Source organism: Odontesthes bonariensis, chromosome 7 (genome assembly GCF_027942865.1).
Source record: "Odontesthes bonariensis isolate fOdoBon6 chromosome 7, fOdoBon6.hap1, whole genome shotgun sequence".
Lineage (NCBI taxonomy): Eukaryota > Metazoa > Chordata > Actinopteri > Atheriniformes > Atherinopsidae > Odontesthes > Odontesthes bonariensis.
The window spans coordinates 35,417,642-35,443,308 of record NC_134512.1 but is presented as its reverse complement, the minus strand read 5'-3'; the positions used below and the strand labels follow the sequence as shown (position 1 = coordinate 35,443,308).

General features: G+C 46.1%; 1 protein-coding gene across 2 annotated transcripts in view; it reads left to right on the top strand.

Moving 5' to 3' along the window:
- Nucleotides 1–24,709, top strand: part of aars1 (alanyl-tRNA synthetase 1) — a 30,547-nt gene extending 5,838 nt beyond the window's left edge. Inside the window, exons 4-21 of one of the 2 annotated variants that reach the window (XM_075470685.1) lie at nt 258–403; nt 2,230–2,421; nt 2,762–2,906; nt 6,006–6,151; nt 6,367–6,475; nt 8,106–8,256; nt 9,202–9,326; nt 10,766–10,910; nt 11,001–11,179; nt 11,552–11,665; nt 12,431–12,637; nt 12,737–12,921; nt 18,857–18,965; nt 22,017–22,130; nt 22,208–22,414; nt 23,850–23,963; nt 24,055–24,240; nt 24,336–24,709. In XM_075470685.1, coding sequence (XP_075326800.1) covers nt 258–403; nt 2,230–2,421; nt 2,762–2,906; nt 6,006–6,151; nt 6,367–6,475; nt 8,106–8,256; nt 9,202–9,326; nt 10,766–10,910; nt 11,001–11,179; nt 11,552–11,665; nt 12,431–12,637; nt 12,737–12,921; nt 18,857–18,965; nt 22,017–22,130; nt 22,208–22,414; nt 23,850–23,963; nt 24,055–24,234 — 2,568 coding nt within the window. In that variant the 3' untranslated portion in view covers nt 24,235–24,240; nt 24,336–24,709. Of the gene's footprint in view, nt 1–257; nt 404–2,229; nt 2,422–2,761; nt 2,907–6,005; nt 6,152–6,366; nt 6,476–8,105; nt 8,257–9,201; nt 9,327–10,765; nt 10,911–11,000; nt 11,180–11,551; nt 11,666–12,430; nt 12,638–12,736; nt 12,922–18,856; nt 18,966–22,016; nt 22,131–22,207; nt 22,415–23,849; nt 23,964–24,054; nt 24,246–24,335 lie in introns of both variants that reach the window. The other variant, XM_075470686.1, reaches the window with a different exon arrangement.
- Nucleotides 24,710–25,667: the final 958 nt, after the last annotated feature.

The following is a 25,667-nucleotide window of genomic DNA, read 5'->3' as shown; positions in this document are numbered from 1 at the left end:
ATGCTGCTTTGTTTATATGCATGTTGGTAAAGACGAGTCTGGACATCATTGTTTTCGGTCACTCCAAAACTTTCGTGGTAGTTGTGTGTGAGAATTATTTAAGAAAGTAACCTATTAACATGAACATATTAATCTTTATGTTAAAAGAAATGATGGAATCATGAATGATAACATCCCTATTTGTGGTCGTTTTGAATGTAGAAGAATTCTTCTTCTTTTTAGTCCTCAACCTGTTTGTCGTCTCCTTCGCTCTGCAGCAACTGGCCTGTAAGATGGCCCTGGAGCTGCTGACTCAGGAGTTCGGTATTTCCATCGATCGCCTGTATGTCACCTACTTTGGAGGAAACGCTGATGCAGGCCTGGAGCCTGATCTGGAGTGCAAACAGATCTGGATTGACCTGGGGTGAGTCTGACTCAGAAATGAGGAGTAGCAGCGAACGGGTCAGGTGAAAGCATCAGCTTTGGGATATCTTAGATCAGGGCTTTTCAATTACAAATTCAGTTGGGCCAGATTTTAAAACCGAGACCTTAAAGCGGAGTTTATGGTCGGAAACCAGGTCGTCTGCGTGTGTGTCGCAGTTAACGCAGACATGCCCCCCCCCTACGCAGACACTCAGGTGCACCTCCCCAAAATTGTAACTGACCGCAGACAGTGCCTCAGATATCGTCGCAGGGAGGAGAGAAAGGAGGCCTCTGATTGGTCAACTCTACATCCGCTCTACACTATGCGTATTTCCGGTTTGCTAACCGGCTTGTTTTGTTTGTATGACCATCTTCTGTGACGCTTCTTTCGCCTCTCTGCCAGCTCCAGTAGTAGTAATATTTCTTACATTTCTAGATCGATCAGCTGCATCTCAATCAAAGTGCGCATTCGTCCAGTTGCCATTGTTGTTGAATGACCTCCATAACCGGAAGAGAAACACGCCACCCACCACACCCACAATCCTAGCTTGTTCGTGATTGTCCCTCTTGCGTTGTGGCGTGGAATTAACATAGCGCAGACCGCGCTTCAAAATTGGGAATAAATCAAAAATAACTGCATCATACCTGCGACAAGATCACTGCGAGACACTGCTGCGAGAGTATACACGGCGCTTAAGCTGGGCCGGACATTTTCAGCAGTCAGAAAGGAGGAGGTCATGACAAATTTCAAACCAACACAAATATAATGAAATAACATGTGATGTTTATTCATCATATTTTTTTTTTTAAAACACAGCCACTTCAAAAAGTGCATAAAAACAATGGTGAGGAAATAGTTTTTCCCTTTTGAAATGAAATAAACATATCTGACATAAGAACATCAAAAAGTGCGTTAAAAACTTCTCTAAATAAATCGAACCTGAGGCAACAGCAATGCTATTTTTCACTTTAAAATAATAAAAAGAATATTTTGGTCACAAAATGTCGTCTCCCTTTTGAAATGAAATCAAAGTAACATCCTGGTCATATCTGACCGTAGCACATCACAAGGTGCGTTTAACTGAAGAAAAAAGAACTGTGTGGAGTTTGGAGTTGGCTTTAAAATAAAACGGTATCTGTCCGCCCAGGCGGGGTTAAAACGACGGTTTTCATCGTCAATTTTACGTTTGAGGGTTGAGAGAGACGTACTTTTCAGGGTTGGTTCAGTGTTGCTAGGCTACTGGACTGTTTCATTCACCTTCTGATCTACTGTAGGAATTTTGAGCTCATTTTCGCGACCTGTGTTTTTCATGGTTTTTCTGTGGCTGAACCACAAGTTGGGCCACTCTGGTATTGCTTCATTTGAATAGCCCTGTCTTAGATAATCATCCGTCTACTGTGATTTCTGTCATGCACGTTGTCTCAGTAGTGCCGGATACATCCACTAAATGATATCAACTGTGTTTTTACATAAATTCTGCTTGCTAAAAAGTGATGTGGAAGCCATTTATTGAGCCTCCACAGAAACATTGATGAAGAAAGAACACTGTTTCAGTTTTTAATTCAAGTATTGCCTTACACAAAAAAGAAGCTGGTCCTCCCAAAAACAAGTCGAGCTCAGGCTTCATCATCACTCTAATAATCAGAGTCTTAAGTGGCATATTGAATGGGTAAATATCTACGCCATGTACAGATCGCAGAAATGATCAGAATTTAAAAATAAAAGGAAACCACAGAGCAAAGAGGAGACACTTTGTCCCAGTGTGAACATTTAATGGAGGTTATTTAAATAAGCCCCCCCCCCCCCCCTGTGTGTGTTTTGCTTAGCATGGCGGAGGCCCGCATCCTGCCAGGCAGCATGAAGGATAACTTCTGGGAGATGGGAGACACCGGCCCCTGTGGTCCCTGCAGTGAGATCCACTTCGACCGCATCGGAGGCAGAGATGCCTCTCACCTGGTGAACATGGACGATCCCAACGTGCTGGAGATCTGGAACCTGGTGTTCATCCAGTTCAACAGGTAACACACGGACTGGTGGAGTGCTGGGAGATAAGTCTGTTATTGGTTTATCAGTGCAGACTGAGAGGCTGTTGGGTTGTCATTAGGGCACCAGAACAAACGGGAGCACCAATTTCTGTTTCATTTTAAGGGTTAAAGTTTTATTTTACAATAAAAAAATATCATTAAGTTAAACTGTTTTTATGTTTAAACACAGCAGAACATGGAAATAAAGGACCAATAACACAAATACATGCAAACAATGATTAAAAATGGTTGTCTTCCACATCAAAACGGCTTTCTTTGATTCCCTGATGAATTAGTGTTTCTAACTTCAGTTTTCTTGTTGTATCCTGCTCAGAGAGTCGGAGACGGAGCTAAAGCCGCTGCCTAAGAAGAGCATTGACACAGGGATGGGTTTGGAGCGCCTGGTATCCGTTCTGCAAAACAAGATGTCCAACTATGACACTGACCTCTTTGTCCCTTATTTTGAGGCCATTCAGAAGGTGCAGAGCTGTCCGATGTTTGTGTGAATGTGACAGAGATCTGGTGCACTTCTAATGCGGAATGGCACATTTTGACTTACTTTAAGGAAAGAACATGAACGTAACGAGTGCGTTGTGCTGCCTGGTTCTAAAGGTAGAGAAGGTGTCTGCTTCCTGAAGCCAAACTGGCAGCTTATTCCACAGAGAGGGGCCTGATAACTGAAGGCTCTGCCTCCCAAACTGGCAGCTGGTTCCACAGAGAGGGGCCTGATAACTGAAGGCTCTGCCTCCCAAACTGGCAGCTGGTCCCACAGAGAGGGGCCTGATAACTGAAGGCTCTGCCTCCCAAACTGGCAGCTGGTTCCACAGAGAGGGGCCTGATAACTGAAGGCTCTGCCTCCCAAACTGGCAGCTGGTCCCACAGAGAGGGGCCTGATAACTGAAGGCTCTGCCTCCCAAACTGGCAGCTGGTTCCACAGAGAGGGGCCTGATAACTGAAGGCTCTGCCTCCCAAACTGGCAGCTGGTTCCACAGAGAGGGGCCTGATAACTGAAGGCTCTGCCTCCCAAACTGGCAGCTGGTCCCACAGAGAGGGGCCTGATAACTGAAGGCTCTGCCTCCCAAACTGGCAGCTGGTTCCACAGAGAGGGGCCTGATAACTGAAGGCTCTGCCTCCCAAACTGGCAGCTGGTCCCACAGAGAGGGGCCTGATAACTGAAGGCTCTGCCTCCCAAACTGGCAGCTGGTTCCACAGAGAGGGGCCTGATAACTGAAGGCTCTGCCTCCCAAACTGGCAGCTGGTTCCACAGAGAGGGGCCTGATAACTGAAGGCTCTGCCTCCCAAACTGGCAGCTGGTTCCACAGAGAGGGGCCTGATAACTGAAGGCTCTGCCTCCCAAACTGGCAGCTGGTCCCACAGAGAGGGGCCTGATAACTGAAGGCTCTGCCTCCCAAACTGGCAGCTGGTTCCACAGAGAGGGGCCTGATAACTGAAGGCTCTGCCTCCCAAACTGGCAGCTGGTTCCTCAGAGAGGGGCCTGATAACTGAAGGCTCTGCCTCCCAAACTGGCAGCTGGTTCCACAGAGAGGAGCCTGATAGCTGAAGGCTCTGCCTCCCAAACTGGCAGCTGGTTCCACAGAGAGGGGCCTGATAACTGAAGGCTCTGCCTCCCAAACTGGCAGCTGGTTCCTCAGAGAGGGGCCTGATAACTGAAGGCTCTGCCTCCCAAACTGGCAGCTAGTTCCTCAGAGAGGGGCCTGATAACTGAAGGCTCTGCCTCCCAAACTGGCAGCTGGTTCCACAGAGAGGAGTCTGATAACTGAAGGCTCTGCCTCCCAAACTGGCAGTTGGTTCCACAGAGAGGGGTCTGATAACTGAAGGCTCTGCCTCCCAAACTGGCAGCTGGTTCCACAGAGAGGGGCCTGATAACTGAAGGCTCTGCCTCCCAAACTGGCAGCTGGTTCCACAGAGAGGGGCCTGATAACTGAAGGCTCTGCCTCCCAAACTGGCAGCTGGTCCCACAGAGAGGGGCCTGATAACTGAAGGCTCTGCCTCCCAAACTGGCAGCTGGTTCCACAGAGAGGGGCCTGATAACTGAAGGCTCTGCCTCCCAAACTGGCAGCTGGTTCCACAGAGAGGGGCCTGATAACTGAAGGCTCTGCCTCCCAAACTGGCAGCTGGTTCCTCAGAGAGGGGCCTGATAACTGAAGGCTCTGCCTCCCAAACTGGCAGCTAGTTCCTCAGAGAGGGGCCTGATAACTGAAGGCTCTGCCTCCCAAACTGGCAGCTGGTTCCTCAGAGAGGGGCCTGATAACTGAAGGCTCTGCCTCCCAAACTGGCAGCTGGTTCCACAGAGAGGGGCCTGATAACTGAAGGCTCTGCCTCCCAAACTGGCAGCTGGTTCCTCAGAGAGGGGCCTGATAACTGAAGGCTCTGCCTCCCAAACTGGCAGCTAGTTCCTCAGAGAGGGGCCTGATAACTGAAGGCTCTGCCTCCCAAACTGGCAGCTGGTTCCACAGAGAGGAGTCTGATAACTGAAGGCTCTGCCTCCCAAACTGGCAGCTGGTTCCACAGAGAGGGGCCTGATAACTGAAGGCTCTGCCTCCCAAACTGGCAGCTGGTTCCACAGAGAGGGGCCTGATAACTGAAGGCTCTGCCTCCCAAACTGGCAGCTGGTTCCTCAGAGAGGGGCCTGATAACTGAAGGCTCTGCCTCCCAAACTGGCAGCTAGTTCCTCAGAGAGGGGCCTGATAACTGAAGGCTCTGCCTCCCAAACTGGCAGCTGGTTCCTCAGAGAGGGGCCTGATAACTGAAGGCTCTGCCTCCCAAACTGGCAGCTGGTTCCACAGAGAGGGGCCTGATAACTGAAGGCTCTGCCTCCCAAACTGGCAGCTGGTTCCTCAGAGAGGGGCCTGATAACTGAAGGCTCTGCCTCCCAAACTGGCAGCTAGTTCCTCAGAGAGGGGCCTGATAACTGAAGGCTCTGCCTCCCAAACTGGCAGCTGGTTCCACAGAGAGGAGTCTGATAACTGAAGGCTCTGCCTCCCAAACTGGCAGTTGGTTCCACAGAGAGGGGTCTGATAACTGAAGGCTCTGCCTCCCAAACTGGCAGCTGGTTCCTCAGAGAGGGGCCTGATAACTGAAGGCTCTGCCTCCCAAACTGGCAGCTGGTTCCACAGAGAGGGGCCTGATAACTGAAGGCTCTGCCTCCCAAACTGGCAGCTGGTTCCACAGAGAGGGGCCTGATAACTGAAGGCTCTGCCTCCCAAACTGGCAGCTGGTTCCACAGAGAGGGGCCTGATAACTGAAGGCTCTGCCTCCTGTAATTCATGGAGAAACGTTAAGTTAAACTCTTCCATAGCTTTGGAAGTTATGGTTTCCGTCTTTGTGTAATGTTTTTAGGAAATGCTCCTTTGTGTATTAAAATGACGTCACCGGCAGCTAAATTAGTTTTGTTGAGAGCTGAGATGAGAAAGGGAGCAGATAGTTTTTCCACCGGATGATGGATGCAATTGATTTATTCTTTAAGGAAACATTTATTTATGTATTTATTTAATTTCCTTCAGTACGTGTAAAACCAGAATCCAACTAAATCAGAACCTATATGACGTCTGTTTCAGGGGACAGGTGCTCGACCTTACACCGGTAAAGTTGGTGCTGAGGATGCTGACGGCATCGACATGGCCTACCGTGTCCTGGCTGACCACGCACGCACCATCACCATCGCCTTGTCAGATGGTGGTCGGCCTGACAACACGGGAAGAGGGTGAGACGAGCAGAAAACAGGCTAAAAAAGACATCTGATGTATAGAAGATGAAGCAAACAGTGATGTCGTTTGTGTCTCTGCGACGTTTGTTTGTTTTAGATTCAACGGGCGATTCAAACATGAGCGAAAGCACCTTAAATATAATCCAAAATGCACCTGGAAAAGTTTGTGCATCAAGTCTTAGTGCTTCACTGTCATGTTTTGTTGTTTTTAGCTACGTGTTGAGGAGGATCCTGCGTCGTGCCGTCCGTTACTCACACGAGAAGCTGGGAGCTCAGAGGGGCTTCTTCGCCTCTCTGGTGGATGTGGTGGTTGATTCCCTGGTGAGGCTTTTTTTTTATTCACGTGTCTGCTTAGAACATGTTAAAAACATTCAATATTAGTAGTGTTTGTGTAGCTGGTTCTGGTTCTAATCAGGCTTCCGCTTACGTTCAGTTTCTCAGGTTAATCAACCATCTACCAGTGATGTAATACTTCTGGGAAGAAGCTAATTCCTTGTATCTGTTCGGCAGTAATTACAAAAGTCTCCTTAAAGTCTCCTCTTTGTCAGTTTGAAGTTTGGGATTAACAGAAGAAATATATCACACAAGTCGCTGAACAAGAAAGAGCCTCTCATTCAGAGTGTAGTCAGGAAGTGTGTGTTGTTTTCTGTATATTTAAGATGTTGTTGGGCTGCTTTCAGCCGGTCAAAGGCCGACTTCAGTTTGACACTTGCATCTGTGTGTGGGAGCTGAAACCAGCCTTAAACCAGGTAAACTTAACTTGTGTACCTTCACCGGATGGAAGACAAGAAACGTCCACAGGACTCCGGCGCAAAAGATTAAACAAAATGCATTTATTCCAAAGTTTTCCAAGGTATCTTGTTGCAGGAGAATTCCAAATCAAAGTTGCACTGCGGTTAGAAAACTGTGTCGCTCAGTCCTTAATTCAGCCTCAACTGCCTCCAAAAGCCTAAGACCCGTTTTCTTAAAGCGACAGTAAAATAAAAATGGCTCCGAAAAAAAAGTTACTAAATTCTATTTAAATAAACATGAATTCAATCAAATTAATTAAATAACCTTTTTATCCAGTCAAATTGACATTCATATGAACTTTCACACCTAAACCAACAATATATGCATTAAATACAAATAAAACCCACTTTGGCTCCCACACTGACTTAAACACTTTAGGCACACGCAGCCAGAGGTGAATCACCTCAGGTAAAGGTGACAGAACCTGAGTTGTGTTGTTGTTTTTATAGATTTCTAAGCATTCCACGTCTGAATTGAGCATTATGTAGCCAATACACTTCAAACTGCTTTTGGCTGGTTCGAATCAGGAGTTCAGGCAAATGATATGAACATTTTTCAAACCTCTTCTCATTAGATTTATGGATAAGAGTGGATTAATATTTACAGTTAAACTTTGAATTTTCTGATCATTTAAAACAGGATTTTGTTGTGTTTTGGTCACGATTGAATTTAAAAGTTGTTAAAATTGGCTTTATTAAATGTACTTTTCCACGATGGACACGAGACATGACCTTAACTGATCCAGGAATGGGAAGACAAAACAATTAGCCTGGGAAACCAGGTGCAAGGTTCACACACACATTATTTTGCTTATTCAGAGAATATGACGAAGCATGTTGAACCTACTCGTATCCAATCATATTTGGTCGACAAGGGGTCCAACCTCTGAGGCATATAAATACAAAATGTTACCGGAAATCGAGGCTCTTTCTGACGAGAGTTCTGTCATACTGGGTCCAGCGCTGTTATACTCCATTTGTTGCCAGAAATAAAGACTTCATTTAACTTGAGATTACTCCGGCTTGTTCTTGAGCTTCCAATGAAAGTATCGATCTAACAAAGTCAAAGTCAAACACTCTTTTAAAACAAAGTTTTGTGTCTATAAAAAGAGTCTTTGCAACTTCCTCCCTCTTTGTCTGCGTTCACTCTCCTCCTGCAGGGTGAAGCCTTCCCAGAACTGAAGAAAGACCCAGAGATGGTAAAAGACATCGTCAACGAGGAGGAGGAACAGTTCCTCAAAACCCTCAGCAGGGGGCGCCGCATCCTCGACAGGAAGATCATGAGTCTGGGAGACTGCAAGATCATCCCCGGTGAGACACGCTTAAACCAGAAGCCTCTCAAACTTGTATGTGTGCACATCACGTGTCGCGTACTGTTGATTTTAGTGGAAAGCGCCACCTTTGTTTCTATCCTCTTTCAATTATTCCCTCTGCCTTACATTTGAATCCTCGCCTCCTACATCAGATCCTGTTTCGGCTCTTTATCTCCGTGTCCCCCTCCATCCCTCCCTGGCTCCATTGCTGTTTTTCTTCCTTTAATCCCATCAGAATGAATTTGCTGGCATTATGGATTAGTGTCCCTTCAACCATCCGACTGAATTCTTTCTTGCCCAGGGTTTAAAAGTACTCGGGTCAGTTAGAGGAAACTAGGAAAGCTAAAATCCCAATTAACAAGCTCTCCTTATAGCCTCCTGTGAGCCTGTCGTCTGTGTCAAAACTTTGATTTTCTTTAATTAAGATGTTGTCTAGGAAATTAAAATAAGAGTGAGGACACCGTTTGTGTTCATGATTAGATTACGCTGATGGAAATGCAGTAAGAATGAGGCTAGCGCGAGATGCAGAAACCAGCACAAAAACCATCCCATCTTAAATGTCTCACTATGATTACAACAACAAACTACAAATACAACATGAAGAAAGTCAAGGACATGCATGCCAGCTTCCGCTCATCCCAGTATTAAGGTAAATGTGGTCTGAATTGAAAATGTATTGGCTGTGTTGTTTCTTTTTTTGTGGGATGTTTTATATGTAGAAATGCATATTTGCAAAAGGGGACTTTAGTATGTTGTGGTAAAAGTGGCTCTTCCCTTGATTTTGCTCTGCCAATGTGGCTCTTGTGAAAGAAATAGTGAGTATCACTGGTCTAAATAAATGTTTGCTGCTGCCTAAATACGGACTTGAGCTTTTCCTGTTTAACACGCGGAAGTAATGGCATGTTTGAAGTGAGATGTTGTTTCTCTCTGTATGTGCATCCAGGCGACACAGCATGGCTGTTGTACGACACCTACGGGTTCCCTCTGGACCTGACCTCCCTCATTGCGGAGGAGAAAGGCATGGAAGTGGACCTGGCTGCCTTCGAGGAGGAGAAGAAGGCTGCACAGGTGAGGAGATGGAAGCAGCGGTGGAGGGCAGTGAAGGAAACCTTCTGATAGTTTTGCTTTGATAGTCGTGTTCTTTACATTGCTTTGCGTCCACTCCTGTGGGAGCACTATTTTGCCTTGTCAGCCTTCTGCTGTATTGCACTGTAAGTGAGAACTAGGAGCCGTGCACCTGGTGTTTAAATAAACCCACATTTACTTTACAGTCCTGTGCAAATCCCCTGTTGTTTGATGTTGCAAAAAGGCTGATGTGTTTTCCTTAACACTGCAGCATGCGTGTGCACGCAGCTCGTGCGTGCGTGTGCACGCAGCTCTGCTTCCTGCCAGATGGGGGAGTTTGAAACACTGCACTTGCGTTTCCTCCTCTTCTGGATTAAGTTACCTGCGTTTATTAGACTGACCTGTAGAATGTAAAGCATCTAATTGAAATAACTTGCTGTAAATACTAAATACTCTGACTGGATATCAATAAAAACTGAGAGCTTTATAACAACATGCTGAATTTCATTCAGCCGCACAGGTTTACACGGTGACGCATCAGGTGATGAGATCCTGTTTCTGTCACCATGTTATAGTGACCCCTAACCCAGTGCTGGCCTCTTCTTTAATTACATTAACAGTTTGAATCCTCTTCATCTCTTATAGCTACATTTTTATTCTTATAAGCAGTCAGATCAGTCTGAGCTTCAGGTTTACTTGGTGTTATCTGTCTTAAATATAAAAGCTGCACGTTTTCATTATCCCACCATATAACCGTCAAAGGTCCGCAAATCCCCTGTAATGGATGTTAAACTGCTTTTACTCGCAGTGCTTTACCTGGGCGTCAGTGTATGACTCGAGTTGAAGCTCTTTCCACTGCTGCTGCGTGCACACTCAGGACGTGGATCGATGGGGGGGTGGGGGCAGTGAGAGAGAGTTTAGTTTGTTAGTGAAGTAAAACCTGTTCCTCGGTCTGGGGGTGCAGCGTTTCAGGGCTCTGTAGCGTCTTCCAGAAGGCGGTAATATGGCTCAGCTGCAGCAGAGAGCTCTTTTTTACCTATAAATTCAATCACCTGAAGGAAGATGTTATACTAGGGTGTGTGCGCTGCTTAGTTCATTCTTTTTTGTAAGTTTACAAAGCCCAAAGTGAGCCCAGACGTCTGCTTATAACGCTGTATATCGTATGTAAGGATGAGTTTTACAGCAGTTAAACGGTGAAACAGTTTAACTTCGGAAAAATCATCCAACGTGCAACAATTTTGACTTATAACGGCTAAAACGTCGGCACTTCTACTGCATGCACATAGATTTTATTATGGGATGCAAAAATGGAGGCTGCCACTTTGACAAATGAAAGAAAAGTGGTTGTTTTAAAGAAAGATATGTCTTGCTAATATGTTGTTCTGGAAGCGATCAGAGGAGGAGTTTGTGTTCTATGTGAACACTGTTTTGTGTTTGTTTAGCTGAAGTCGCAGGGTAAGGGCGCAGGAGACGTGGACCACATCATGCTGGACATCTACGCCATCGAAGAGCTGAGAAACAAGCCGATACTGGCCACAGATGACTCTCCAAAGTACAAGTACAGCTCAGATGAAAACGGCAACTACGGTGAGTGATTTCCACATCCAAGTTCAGCTGGACTGGCGCCTTCTTCTTAAAAACATTCCCCCACTGATCATCAGTCTGTTGTCGGTGTAGAGTTTGAGCAGGCCGTGGCTACAGTTCTGGCTCTGCGCCGCGACCGCGCCTTCTGCGACGAGGTGACGACGGGCCAGGAGTGCGGCGTGCTGCTGGACCGCACGTCCTTTTACGCGGAGCAGGGCGGGCAGTCGTTTGACGAGGGCTACATGCTGCGAGAGGACGACAACACGGAGGATGTAGGTGCAACGAAAAATGATAAAAAGTACCGGAAAGTGAGCATGTGCACGCCTGAGTGCTGCACAATGAGCTCTGTGGATGCTGTTAATTTAAGAGATAAGATGACAGTCGGTCTTCTAAGCTGACGCATCTGTTTAAAGAGGACTGGTGCGTCTGATTGATGGTGGAAATCACAGCTTTTAGCATTGTTTGAAGACTGGGAGCCGGGATGGTAGGAAAACATTCAAATCAGGGTCTGCAAAGGACCATCTGTGTGTGGAAGTGAAGACTCAATTTTCTCCTCTTTATTTAGCATCACATTTATTCTCTAAATGCCAGAAGAGAAACACGCAGACTGACAAATGCACTCGTTTCTGTCTCTTTCTCTGCAGCGGATGGAGTTCACGGTGAAGAACACGCAGGTTCGAGGAGGTTACGTTCTCCATGTGGGCACCGTCTACGGATCGTTGAAAGTTGGAGACCGCGTCACTCTGCATGTGGATGAGGTGAGGCATCGCACAGGTATTCCAATGAGACACTATCAGGAAGCGCTTCCTAAAGGCTCTAGCATGGTTGCTGCGTCTGCTCGCGCGAGCGGTGTTGATGACGTCACGAGTTCGTGCCGGCCATAGGACCCTATATAGTGGCGCAAGTCGTTGCGCCAGTAGTTGCAATTTTCTCCGTCACAGAGGTGGCGCTGCTACGTGAAGGTTACCGCTACTCTACAAGCACGAAAGTGGAGAAGAAAACAATGCCGCTGTCAAGAGCAAGAATACTGTAATTAATGATACTGCTGCAGTTTTCGGATCATTTTAATTTTTTAATTCAGTTAAAAGAGGTGAAGGTTTGAAGCCCCCGGCATCAACAGAGCCTCTGCCCTCTTCTTTGCCTTCACGTATCTGTCCCGTAGCTTCCTCCACACATTCTTACAGAACTCTCCCTCTTTCCCCAAAGTTCTGCCAATCTCTGTGTACCAGTTTTGGGAGTTTACGTTGGTCCCTGTGCTGTTTCACTGCAGTTTCGTACAGCTGCCTGTACAAACGCACCTCCTCACTGAGCCTGGTCTCACATCGGTCCATCCGGTTCGTTGTGCTCGGCGCCGCCAAGTTACAAAAATCGACTGGTGCACGACAACGCGCTGCGCCGTCTGTTCAAGGGAAGCGCCAGGCCTGAAACGTCATTTTGACGTCACGGTCCACCACCGCCGTGACAGACGCGGCAACCATGCTACCGCCTTAACTCGTCTCTGCTTTGCTTCAATGTGGTCGCAGGCTCGTCGCAGGCCCATCATGAGCAACCACACCGCCACTCACATCCTAAACTTTGCCCTGCGGGGAGTTTTGGGGGAGGCGGATCAGAGGGGCTCCCTGGTTGCTCCCGATCGCCTGCGTTTTGACTTCACCGCTAAAGGTGCTCTCAACACCGGCGAGATCCGCCGCACCGAAGAGATCGCTTGTGCCATGATAAGAGATGCAAAGGTCAGTGATGGATGGATGGATGGGTGTTGCCCTCGGATACCTTTTTACTCTTAATAATGCTGATGAAACTTCCATTGTGTTGATCACCAAACCATCCAGCCCGTTTATGCCATGGACGCTACTCTCGCTGAGGCCAAGGCGATCCAGGGTCTGCGTGCCGTGTTCGATGAGACGTACCCCGATCCTGTCCGGGTCGTGTCTATTGGCATTCCCGTGCAGGAGCTGCTCGACGACCCCAACAGTCCTGCAGGGTCCCTCACCTCCATAGAGTTTTGTGGTGGAACGTGAGTATCCTGCTTCTGGTCCTTGTTCCTGTCTTACGTGTAGATTTTGTATGTTTAGACATTGAGCAGATGTGACGCTCTGCTAGCATTAGCATTAGCACAAACGAGAGCAGTCTGTATTATTGAGTTTAAACAGCTGCTGCAGACTAAGGAGCCAACTGCGATGTTTAAAATGCGTACTGTTGACCAGGTACTGTTCTGACACGGTGCAGCGAGAAGTTTCCTCGATGAAGTTTGGACGAGTGGCTCCATGAGAACAGATGGATTTAGGACGAGTGATGTTCACCAAGGACAAATAAGCAAAGAGTGCTGCAGAGTGTGATCTCTGCCACAAAGCAAACTAAACAGATTTCAGAGGATTTTATTTTGGGGAGAGGAGAAGGTTTGTTCATGGGTTATTTGGTGTCGTGATTTTTCTCTTAAGGCGGTTTTGCTCGTTAGTTTCGTAGCAAAACATTAGCTTCTTTTTCTGAGTTTAGGCCAAGCAGATGTTAGAAGGCCCTGGAATACATGTCAGACTACTTCTCATGGTCTCCTGATGATGAAGGTTTTACAGTCTGTAACTTTTGAATTTGGATGGGATACCGACATTCGGTTTCCCTACATTCCGATGGATTTTCAGTCTCAGAAATAGTGACGGCTCAACTCCGAAGGTTGCGTTAGTGGCTTGAGTTTGAGCCAGTGAAGCTCAGGCAGCTGTGAGTCAGATACGACTTTAATGTGTCGCTTGCTTGTGTCAGAGAAGTCAAATCAGCCCGTGATGATAAACTGTTTGCTGGACTTTGTAGAACACTGTGTTTGTCTGTGTCTTCTTTGTCTAAAATGGGCTGTTGCTTTGGTTTCAGTGTGACTGCTGTCAGTGCACAGTCAGTTTCCTTGTTGTTGGGTCTCTTTATGGTTGTGAAGCTACAGAACTGCTGAGGAAAATTGGTCAAACAAATGTAAATGTACTTTATTTCTGCAGCCCTTTACAGACAATCCTTACGGTGTACCTAAGTGCTTTACAGCAGGTAATAAATAAAGAGAAGAAGAAGTAAAAACAAATAAAAACAATAAAAGAACAGTGAAAGCAATAAAATACAACAAAATCTAATAAAATAAGATAAAAGTGTCATCATGCTACTGGGTATTAAAAGCAATCCTAAATGAGTAGTTTTTTAGCCTGGATGTGAAGAGGCCCAGGTCAGAAATAAGACTTAGCTGGACGGGGGGCTTATTCCAGAGCCTGGGGGCAGCTTTGGGAAAAGGCTCGCTCACCCCAGGGTTTGTATTCTGACCTGGGCACTTCCAGCAGAAACTGATCTGTTGACCTCAGAGCTCTACCAGGACTGTTAAAAGCTCAGATAAATACGACGGGGCGAGGGCGTTAAGAGCTTTAAAAACCAACATTAAGAGTTTAAAATCAGTTCTCTAAAGGACAGGAAGCCAATGGAGGGAGTTAAGAACAGGAGTGATGTGCACACGTCTGTTGGTGTTGGTTAAAGATGGGCAGCAGCGTTCTGCACCAGCTGAAGGCAGCTGAGAGAAGACTGGGAGACGCCCACATAAAGAGCATTAAAACAGTCTGACCTTGAACTTATTAGGGCATGGATGGCTTTCTCAAGGTCATGACCACTTAAAAACATTTTAACTTTGGCCAGGAGACGCAGCTAGAAAAAACTAGTTCTGATGACATTGTACATTTGTTTGTCCGACCTCAGATCAAAGGTCAAAGGTCACTCCCAGATTTCTGACAGTTGAACTAAGCTTTGAAGACAAGAAGACTGTACGTTGGCAAAAAAAATCTATTATTTTCTGGAATAAACCATTAAAAGGAGCCTAAAAACACGTTTCTGTCTGAAGTTCTAGTTCAGCGGCGTTGGTTCTCCTGTTAGATTCAGCCTGCTGCTACGTGGCTTCATCCTGATTCCCCCTCACTGCTCCCCGACCGTCGGTCACGTAATGATGGTGTTTGCTGACCTGGTTTAACACACTGGGTGTTTCATTAATGTGAGTGATGAAGATGGATAAAGCAGCAGAGCAGCAACACAGTGCTGCTTCCATCAGGTACTCTGTCCTGAGTGCAGTCAGGTGTGCAGCGTGAAAGCGTTAATGCGACACATTAGAGCCGTGTCTGAGCGAATGTCTTCATTTGCACGAAGCAGGTAGCTTTCAGAGGACTTGGGGTGATTTGTGAAGTGTAAACCTTTAATTGGATTTCTGCGTTTTTATGTTGAGACGACCGTGTCGCTGCACAGACCCGGGCTCCAACATTTTGTCAAGCTCAATCCAGCGATTAGACGCACTCCGCTGACTCTTACAGCGTCTGTTCCTGGCTGTCAAATTCACCTTAACGCAAAACATCTCAACTGTTTCATAGATTATTCTGTGGCATTTCACTCATTTTCTCCAGGAGACAAAATTCCCTGCTGTATTTTATTTATAAGAATATATTATAGACATTTACACAGTAAAATAATGTGAAAATAAAAGAACACCATCTTTCAGATCTGAGGTTTTATGAATCAGGACAGGATAAAAATCATCAGCCGGTCTTAAGTCTGAGTAAGTACACATCACGTATTCCGCTGTGTAATTATTCAACTAAAATTAAGTCGAATGCATTGCAGTGAATAAGAAAACTAAGTGAACCCCTGATCCAGCAGCTGGTAGCAGCAGCTCCAGCAGCAGTGAGTTGAAGTAACGGTTTCCTGTGGGACGTTATCAGTCTCTCTCTGGTTGAGGAGGAATCTCGGCCCACTCTTCTCTCCAGCTGCTTTAGCTCATTGAGGTCTGCAGCTCTGGTTTCTGCACAGCTCTCTGAAGGTCCCACCACAGCATCTCAGTCAGGCTGAGGTCTGGACTCTGACTGGACCGTTGCAACACCTTGATTGCACGGCGTTAAAGGGATAGTTCGGGATATTTGACATGAATCTGTATGGCATCACCATAACCAGTGTCGTGCATTCAAACTGACTTACCCCCGACAGTGTCCTGTGAGCCGAGTTCTTGTCCAGTGTTGGTCAAGGCGAAAGTAGTCCGGCTTGTTTGCTGGGGTCAAGAAATTAGCGCGTTTTTCTTCCCAAAACAGTACGTGTGCTAAAGAGTGATTTATTTCATCACAAAAACCGAAGCCGGCAAAAGTCACTCCTCGTTATCACTTGGGCCCTATACTGTCTCTCATTGTGTATCAGTGCGCACGTCATTCTGACCGCGAGCTGTGCGCACGAGTCTTTCTGTTCTTTGGCAGTGCTCAACACTGTCTTACTCTGCAGACAACTGGCCATCGGGTCCAGCTGGTCTGGGACGCCTCTTCCAGTTGATCTTGGGAACATGGAGAAAAGTTCTCAGACGCCTGCATTCAGGAGTGCAGGGAAGTCACCGTTATTTGTGATGCAGGCAGCAGCTGTCCCGCGGCCGCCGACATCCTCATCTATGGAAAGGTTTTGTATCTGGGGCATAACTAAATCCCACTCGTGTCAGCAGTAACATTCCACCTCTGTCTGCATTACTTCGCACTTCAAACAAGTGCACCAGGATTTGTCGGCCACCCTGGGTATCGCAGCTCCAGCAGTGGCTCCAGCTTCTGTTTCCATCACTTCTCTGTCCACCCTCTCTCTTTCTGCCCGATCTAAGTCCATTTGGCGAACTTCCTCCTCAGTATAAACGGGTTCAGAAAGATACCCCCTTGGCTCTGAACGGAAGTCAATATGTTCCTCGTCGCTCTCGTTGTCAGACATCTTCCCGAGCAGTAAACAAAGTGAATCGACTCTGCGCACAGCTCGCGGTCAGAATGACGTGCGCACTGATACACAATGAGAGACAGTATAGGGCCCAAGTGATAACGAGGAGTGACTTTTGCCGGCTTCGGTTTTTGTGATGAAATAAATCACTCTTTAGCACACGTACTGTTTTGGGAAGAAAAACGCGCTAATTTCTTGACCAACACTGGACAAGAACTCGGCTCACAGGACACTGTCGGGGGTAAGTCAGTTTGAATGCACGACACTGGTTATGGTGATGCCATACAGATTCATGTCAAATATCCCGAACTATCCCTTTAAGCCCTCCACCACCGTGCTTGACAGCTGGTGTGAGGTGTTTGTGCTGATATGCTGTGTTTGGTTTCCTCCAAACGTGCTGCTGTGCATTATGAGCAAACATCTCCACTTTGGTCTGCTCTGTCCAAAGGACATTGTTCCAGAAGTCTTGTGGTTTGTTCAGATGCAGCTTTGCAAACCTAAGCTGTGCTGCCATGTTCTTTTTAGAGAGAAGAGGCTTTCTCCTGCAGCCCTTCCACACAAGCCACACCTGTTCAGTCTGTTTCTAACTGTGCTGTCATGACCTTTAACCTTTAACATGCTAACTGAGGCCTGCAGAGTCTGAGATGTAGCTCTTGGGTTTCTGACCTTGGGGTGACCTTGCTGGGACGTCCACTCCTGGGAAGATTGACAGCTGTCCTGAATGTTTTCCACTTGTGAATAATCTTTCTCTCTGTAGAACGATGGACTCCAGATAGTTTGGAAATGGCCTTATAACCCTTCCCAGGTTGATGGGCAGCAACAGCTGCTTCTCTGAGATCGTTGCTGATGTCTTTCCTCCTTGGCATCGTGTTAACACACACCTGAATGCTGCAGAACTCCTGCTTTTATAGAGCTGCTCACACTGACTGATGGTCAGTTAATCAGGCAGCAAGGGTTCACTTAGGCTACATTTACACTGTCAGTTAAATGTTACCCAATTCCAATTTTTTTTTTTTTTACTCATGTGACACAGATCGGATATGTTTTTTGACCATGTAAATAGGACAAGGACGCATGCATTCGGATATTTTGAGTTCGGATACAGGCCTCCTTCATATGTGGAAATTTATCAGATACGAATCGAATATGTGACAATGCGACCGCTGTGTAAACAGGCAGATCGGATATTCTTACACATTGCCTTCCACACGTCATTAAATATGCGACGATTTTGATTTTTTTTTTTTTTTTTTTTTTGTCGCACGTGGTAAGCTAGTGAATGCGAGAAGCATAAACATACAAGGAACATGTCGGAGGAGGTCAAAACCAACGAGGCGCAGTGGACAGTTGAGGAAGTGACCGGTCTTCTCGGTCTTTGGGGAGAGGAGGAGATGCAAACCAAAATTAAAGGCGCCTATCGTAATAAATCAGTCTTTCAAGACATTTCTAACTTAATGGCGGAGAAGGGCTTTACGCGGACCTGGCTCCAGTGCCAAAGGAAAGTTAAGGCCCTAAAGACCAAATATAAAGAAGTGAAAGACCAGAACAATCGAAGTGGAAGTGGTCGAGTGTCCAAAACTTCTCATGTACCGCAACACTAGCATCACACCTATGTCAACGTCGTCCATTTGCCTCAGCAGCAGAGTTTGGTAAATACTTAAGTAGGCATGCGCGATGTTTCAGGTGATGGGCAAGTGTAATCGTGTGAATCAGATATGAGTCACATTATTAAAGTACGTCTAACCACACGTTAAAAAAAATCGGATTTAGGCAAAAAAATCAGATCTGGGCATCAAGACTTGCAGTGTAAATGAAGCCTTAGTTTTCCACACACTGCTTCTGCATTTTGTCTCAGCTTCCGTTCATGTTATGTTTTGTCTTTTTTAATGACCTCATTTTAAGACCTGCTGAGGATTGTCGGATGGTTTTTCACTGTCCTGACCTTGAAAAACCTTAAAACCTTAGAAAACTTGCCTGTAGATGTTGCATCTGGTTAGTGAGCTCTGGTTTTGAACAACTGGAGGAGACGTTTGTATCGGCCTTTGTTAAATCGAAAATGTCCCCCTCTCGTGCTGATGAAACTCGTTGATGTGGTTTCATCAGCGTCTTGCTCCTGCTGCTGCTGTTTCTGTAATGTTTTCTCCGCTTCGCTGCCTCCCACAGTCGCGCAGCGTTGGTAATGTGCCGTTTGTTCTTCTGTGTTTTATCTGCAGCCATCTGCGGAACTCGGGTCACGCTGCGCCGTTTGTCATCGTCTCAGAGGAGGCCATCGCTAAGGGCATCCGCCGCATCGTCGCTGTGACAGGAACAGAGGCCCAGAAGGTTAAAGCGCACACTCGGTGTCATGCTCATGCACACACATCCAGCCAGAGTTGGGCAACATTTTAAAGTTGCTATTTGTCATGGTGTGATGATCAAGTCAAGTCTTTGCATTGATTGATTTGCCAGTAATATAAAAATAACAAGAAAGAGCTGTTCCTGCGAAACAGCTTATGAGCTGAATGGGGATAGCTGACCATGCTAAAATAGCTGAAAATAGTTCAATTTTAGCAGTAAAAACTGTTGCTAAAGTATTGGTTGATGCAATTTTGTGATTTTTATTTTTTTTTGTACTACCAAACTTAACATTGGAGTTAGTCAGAGAATTTGAGAGGATGATCTCTGTTCAAGGCTCATAGCTGAAATTCTGTAAATGTGAGCTCTTTGGTAGTTACATTGGCTGAAAGAGGACAAATTTTCTTACATTTTAAGTAGTGGTGGGCCGTTATCGGCGTTAACGTGCTGCGATAATTTGAGAGTCTTATCGGGCGATATAAAAAATATCGCCGTTAATCTATTCTCAAAGTTGGGTTGGGAACTGGGTCAAAATAGGTAAGCAAACTGTGATGACTTTTACCTTGATATTTTAGCTCGGGTGTGGGCTGATGTACTTTGTCTGCCGTTAGGTGTGATTAAAACAGAAGAACGCCACTTTGCATAAGCCTGTGCTAGGCAGTTTATGGAGGTCGCTAATCTGTGGGGGATAGTTGACAAAATCTGCTCTGTTGGAACAGACAGCGCTCCTAATATGGTGGCCGCAGGGAGGATACTGCGCGTGTGGCGCAACAGAGACGCACTGCACACAACGCTATCTCAACAGCAGCACCACCTGGCCCTCCCAACAAGTGCTGAATATGAGAAGTTGGCGAAGCTAGAGAAACTGCTGGAGCCATGCATGTGAATAAGCTGGGCTGCCTGCTGCGTGTACACCAAGAGCGACCTCGCTGGAGAAGCTTCGCTTGAGAATTTGCGTTGGTAGCTTTGGTAGCTCGTGACGTCACATTTAGAATGTTCAATTCTTAAAGGCCCCGCGGCTGTACAGCACCCCCGCGAGAAAAAACCATGAGGAAAGAGAGTGCAGGGACACGAATAAACGTTTTGTTATTTACAATTTGTTATACAAGATATACGTCACGTTACAAATGATGTAAAACTACATTAGGTACACCTGAGAAGAGCAGGAATAGCAGAGGCAGCTGTGAAAAAGAAACTAAATTCGAAATAAAATCCGAAATAAATTCGAAATAAAACTTAATTGCAGTGAGAAAGGTATGCGTGGGGTTACTACACTATTGTATTGAAGCACTCGACACTGCAATTGCAACAGTCTCAGGATTAAACGACTATTGTTTGGATAGGAACTAAAGTTTACACGTCTGTTTCCGCAAACCCCGCGGATTGTCGGACCCCTGAATGAGCCATTTTAATCTAGATTAATTTCAAGATTTCAGTGAGATTAATCTAGATTTAAAAAATTAATCTATGCCCACCGCTAATTTTAAGATATATTTGTTTCTCTAAGTTAAACTGTATGAAAGTTAGAGGAATTTGTTTGAAAAAGAACTGAAAAATTTGAGACTTATCAGCACGCACTCAACTGTGTGCTCATTCATAAAAATCAAGAAGGAGCAAAATGTTCATGATTTTGAAACTGTCATATTTCAAAATTGGCTGAAGATTTGAAAAAGCTGAAACAATTGGTAATAGCTGAATGTTTTGTGACCCATTTAAAGTTTGAATGGTGTCTCTAGCTGAAAGTAGGGCTGTCGCGGTGAGGGAATTCCCACCGCGGTGACTCATAGCCGCTCAACAGCGCGGTATGCGGTGATATCGCATTTTTGTTCATTAGGCTACTTTCCACGACATGCAATGTTAGAGAAAAATCGAGCGCATAATCCGTCTTTTTTTCCCAGCGATTCTGACATTTCACTTTGCTTTGCCTGTCATTTACTCGCTCACAGACCAACATAGCGGAGATCAAGCAGCGCATACCCCAGTTCTGCATTGTTGCCAGTGCCACATGGCAAATATCAACATTGTTGCAGACCTGCGCACGTTTTGTTTAGGAATGACGAAGAAAAACGAAGCAGATAAGGGCAGCAGTTGAGCTCACGTGTCCGGGATACAGTTTTTTTTAACAGACTGCCGCCGACCAACCAACCCCGGCACATTTTTTAAACTTTTTTTTTTTTTTTTAAATAGTTTCACACAGTTTTGTTGAAATGATCAGGTATTTCCCTACAGCAAATGTGCACACACAGCTGTGGTTCTGTGGAAGCTAGGTTATTGTTGATATTAGACGGTCGCATTTACAACATTAAACATGGATAATAAGGGAAGATTCGAAGCCATAAAGTGTCCGGACTAGGCAGAGGAGTAAAGCCGAGATAAAGGTAGGCCACTGCATTTTATTTTAACTTCTATTGCTACGACACTGAGTAGAAAAATTCTTGTAATATCAGCTGCTGAGGGAGAATGAGACCACAACGAGTAGCATGCAGACGTGTGTGCGTGTGCGGTGCCTATATGCAAAGATGGCGACAGAAACGCGGCACCTAGCTGTGTTAATGTGTTTCTCCTGCCTTGAGGGGAATATACAATGTATCATTATTACTGTGCTGGCTTTAAAAAGTATCAGTTCTGTCAGTCGCTTTGTATCTACTGTGCAGTCTTAAAAACTCGTTTAGTTTCTCGAGTTGTTCTGCGCGTGCAAGCGGGCGTGCGGTGGACGGTGGTGGCGGTGGCCTGGACACGCACCGCTGAGGTCCTCTCAGCACCGCGGTGATTGCATTTTGCGGTTATCGCGACAGCCCTAGCTGAAAGCATGCAGAAGTAGTTTAGTTGGAAAGAGGGAGATGATTGTGAAGAGCTGAAAGCAGTTTCCATTCATTTGAATGACGGGAAAATTTGAATAAAAGTTGAATATCTTAAAAAGTGTAAAAGTTTAGATGCCATAAAGCATTCTCACAATTATTAATTAAATTGATTCCAAACAGAGGGACAGCTTAATGTCCACTGTTTTTAGAGGTTAAATACTGTTTTATCCACCTTCAGGCCCAAAGGAAAGCCGATGCTCTCCGCCAGTCTCTGTCCGCACTGGGAGACAAAGTGAAGCAGCAGACGTCCCCGAACAAGGACGTGCAGAAAGAGATCGCAGACATGACCGAGGTAAGGGACGTTTCTGCGCTGGAAACACTTCAGAGCAGCTCAGCGCTGTGATGTCATCGACTCCGCCTTCTCTGCAGTCGATAGGCACCGCAGTGGTCTCTCAGTGGCAGAAAGACGAGATGAGGGAAAGCCTGAAGGGCCTGAAGAAGACGATGGACGACCTGGACCGCAGCTACAAGGCCGACATTCAGAAGAGAGTCCTGGAGAAGACGAAGGAGGTGATCGAGAACAACCCCAACCAACCGCTGCTCATCATGGAGATGGAGACCGGATCCTCAGCAAAGGTACAAGCCACGACAAGTGTCTCTTTTTTTTTCTTTTTTTTTTTTTGTTCTGCCACATTCTTAAAGAAACGGGTGAATAGTTTTGTTTTTTGTTACCTGAGAAAGAACTTTCACCCCTTAAGCGCTGAATAAATTCTCTGTCATTGATTTACTCGAACACAAAGTGACACTTTGAGCCTGTTGGCTGTCGAGGAGACGGACATCCGTCCCTCTTCCTCACCAGTTCTCGGCCACTCAAACACTGCAGCCAGATTCTGATTGAAAGACATTTTACTTACTTTGTTTTGGTTAAAAAGTATTTTGTCAGACGCACTAAAAAGATCATCGTATTGGCCACCATGTTTACGACATCAGCCTTTACTAAACCCATCTGTTGCGCACTAATTAAGATTGACTGAATTTGGCTCTGTGGTATTGATCAGAAGTGGGTAGAGTAGCCAAAAATTGTACTCAAGTAAAAGTACCGTTACTTCAGAATAATAAGAGTAAAAAAAAGTGCTTGGTGAAAAAACTACTCAAGTACTGAGTAACTGTTGAGTAACGTCTGACAAACAGACAAAAATACTAAATAATCATCTTTAGGCAAATTAGAGTTTATCCAATTGATAAAATAAATTTATTACAAAACAGCTTAAATTAAAATAATCCAGGTAAATTCAAGTACTTCAATAAAAAATAAGATAGACTTAGGAAATGTTTAAAACATATGTAACCTAAAAAACAAACATTCACCTATCCATGGGGGAAAAACGAGTTTAGGAAACTTAGCGCTACATGTTTCCTCAAGTTAGATGTTGAGTTTCTGCTGAAATGTGCGTTTGTTTTGGTTGACACAGAAGACACATAATGTAGCTGCTGTTTCTCACTCTTTGTAAGGTAAACATGCTTTCAGTATGAGGCCTCGTCTGCTTCTTCATTTCCCACCGTTGGTTCTGACATTTTTCATCTGTTTCTTTGTTTGTTTGCTACGACTGCTAATGCTAAAGCTAACCCGTCCCGCCGCTGAGATTGAGTACGGTCACGTGAGCAGACTGCACGGCTGCGTCTAATTGGTGGAACACAGTCAGGTGGTAGAGCCTTTGGCGGAAGTCTCTCTCTCTGTCAGAATAAAACATTAAAATGAGGCGTACGCGGGGGGATAAAAATAATGAGGCGTAGAATACCAAAGAGGTAAGAAGAAAAGTAACCAGCTCATTGTAGCCTAATGTAGCGGAGTAAGAGGACAGTTTCTGCTGCACACATCTACTCAAGTAAAAGTAAAAAGTATAGAGATTTAAAACTACTCCTAGAACTTACTCAAGTAAATGTAACTTGTTACTACTCTCTCCTCTGGCAATTGAGACATCAAAAGTTCTGCTCAGGAGTCTTTTACTTGACCCACTTTTCCTCGTGTCCCATTTCCCTCTCTGACCCTCTTTCCCCTCATCTCTCTCAGGCTCTGAACGAGTCTCTGAAGCTGCTGAAGTCGCAGTCCCCTCAGACCGCCGCCATGCTCTTCACCGTCGACCCCGATGCCGGAAAAATCACCTGCCTGTGCCAGGTCCCACAGGTATCCCACCCACCCTCCCGTGCGAGCCTCGGTCGTAGCGCCACATCTTTACGCAGATCTAACTCCTGCCTTCCTCCTCCTCTCTCTGCAGGAGGCGGCCAGCCGCGGCCTGAAGGCCAGCGAGTGGGTTCAGCAGTTGTGCCCCCTGCTGGACGGCAAAGGAGGCGGCAAAGACATGTCGGCCCAGGCCACAGGTAGAAACACACAGTGCCTGCAGGAGGCGCTACAGATGGCCAACGAGTTTGCACGGCTCAAGCTGGGCGAGAACTGAGAGGAGGTGAGGTCCAAGCACATTTCGGGGAGTGAAATGGAATTTAATTTAAAGTCTGAAAGAGTCCCGCCCTCATTTGCTCCCCTGCTTACTTCCTGCAGGTCAGAGATGACGGACCGAACAAAACTCAGGGTTCTCGCTCCCACCCCGACAGACGACCACTGACACTCAGCCAGCAGCAAATGAGCCACTCATATTTATTGAGACTACTCTTTGCAGATTTGAAATTCACCTGTCTGGATGTAGCTCGACTATACAACATCCTCTCGTGCACTTTTAACTGAGAAAGGATGAAGGATGATTTCAGAAATTAGTTTTATCGTGTCTACTACATTGTTGCATGTTCGAATGAAGAGAAAAAGGGATGTAGGTTTGCTTTAGCCTCTTAGTAGTACTGTACAGCTGGGATGAAACGACTGATCCGCCATCCTGCCTCTGAGCTCATGTTTCATCTCACTGTCGCCCCGTTTGTACCCCCCCCCCCCCCCCCCCCCCCCGAGGCACTTTGTCTCTCTTTTGGCTGCTTGCACCGCTTGAGCTCAGCCTGAAGATGGAAAAGTAATAAGTCAGCTTTGCTCTTAAACAACCGAGGTACAGTGAATACTGTGTCCTCTACTGGCTCAAGGCTCTCTGTGTGTTCTCTGAACAGTGGCGCCGTCCATCTGTGTGAGCGAAACCCGGTTTTCACTGGTCGGACGTAGCTGTGCCGTAGTCTCCAACAACAACCAATTACCGGACAAACCCGCGGTTTAGTTTAGTAAATGAATGATTCCTTAATGTGTAAAATGATCATGAATGTGTTCAGTAACCAGTCTATGTCTTCATGTCACTGACGTGTAATATTTACTGAATGCAGGGCGTCTTATTGTAGTTGTTTCATGTCGCAGAAATGATGGGGATTGAATAAATGCGACTGGTAAATGGCACACGTCTCGGGTTGTTTTTAATGTGTGAAAACGGAATGATTCGCCTCAGATAAGCAGACTGATTAATCTGAACTTCAACTACGGGTTCAGTTCATAGGCAGTCGGCTCCAGCATGAAGGTTAGCCTGAGATCATTTGACGTGGATCACTGAACATAAACGTCTGTTATCAACACCGACCATTTAAACTTTGATAAGAAAGAAGCCACCGGCCTGAGTGTGGCCTCTCCAACCCCCCGGGGTGAGCTTTCTCGGGGGGGGGCTGAGCAGCGTGATTCCTCCTGTCGTTGGAACCACCGCCCAGGTCTGCCACTCCACAGGTGTTGACCCAGACCTCCATCCGACATCCACAGCCTTTAGCGTCTCAGGACGGATCTCGTGTGTGGGCAGCAACCACTTCCAAATAACCGGGAGGTTGGCAGTACGATTCCCACTCGCCACGCAAAAAGATTGGTGGAACTGACAGCTGGAGAAGCGTCAGTCCAACTCCTTGTCACGGCCGAGGTGCC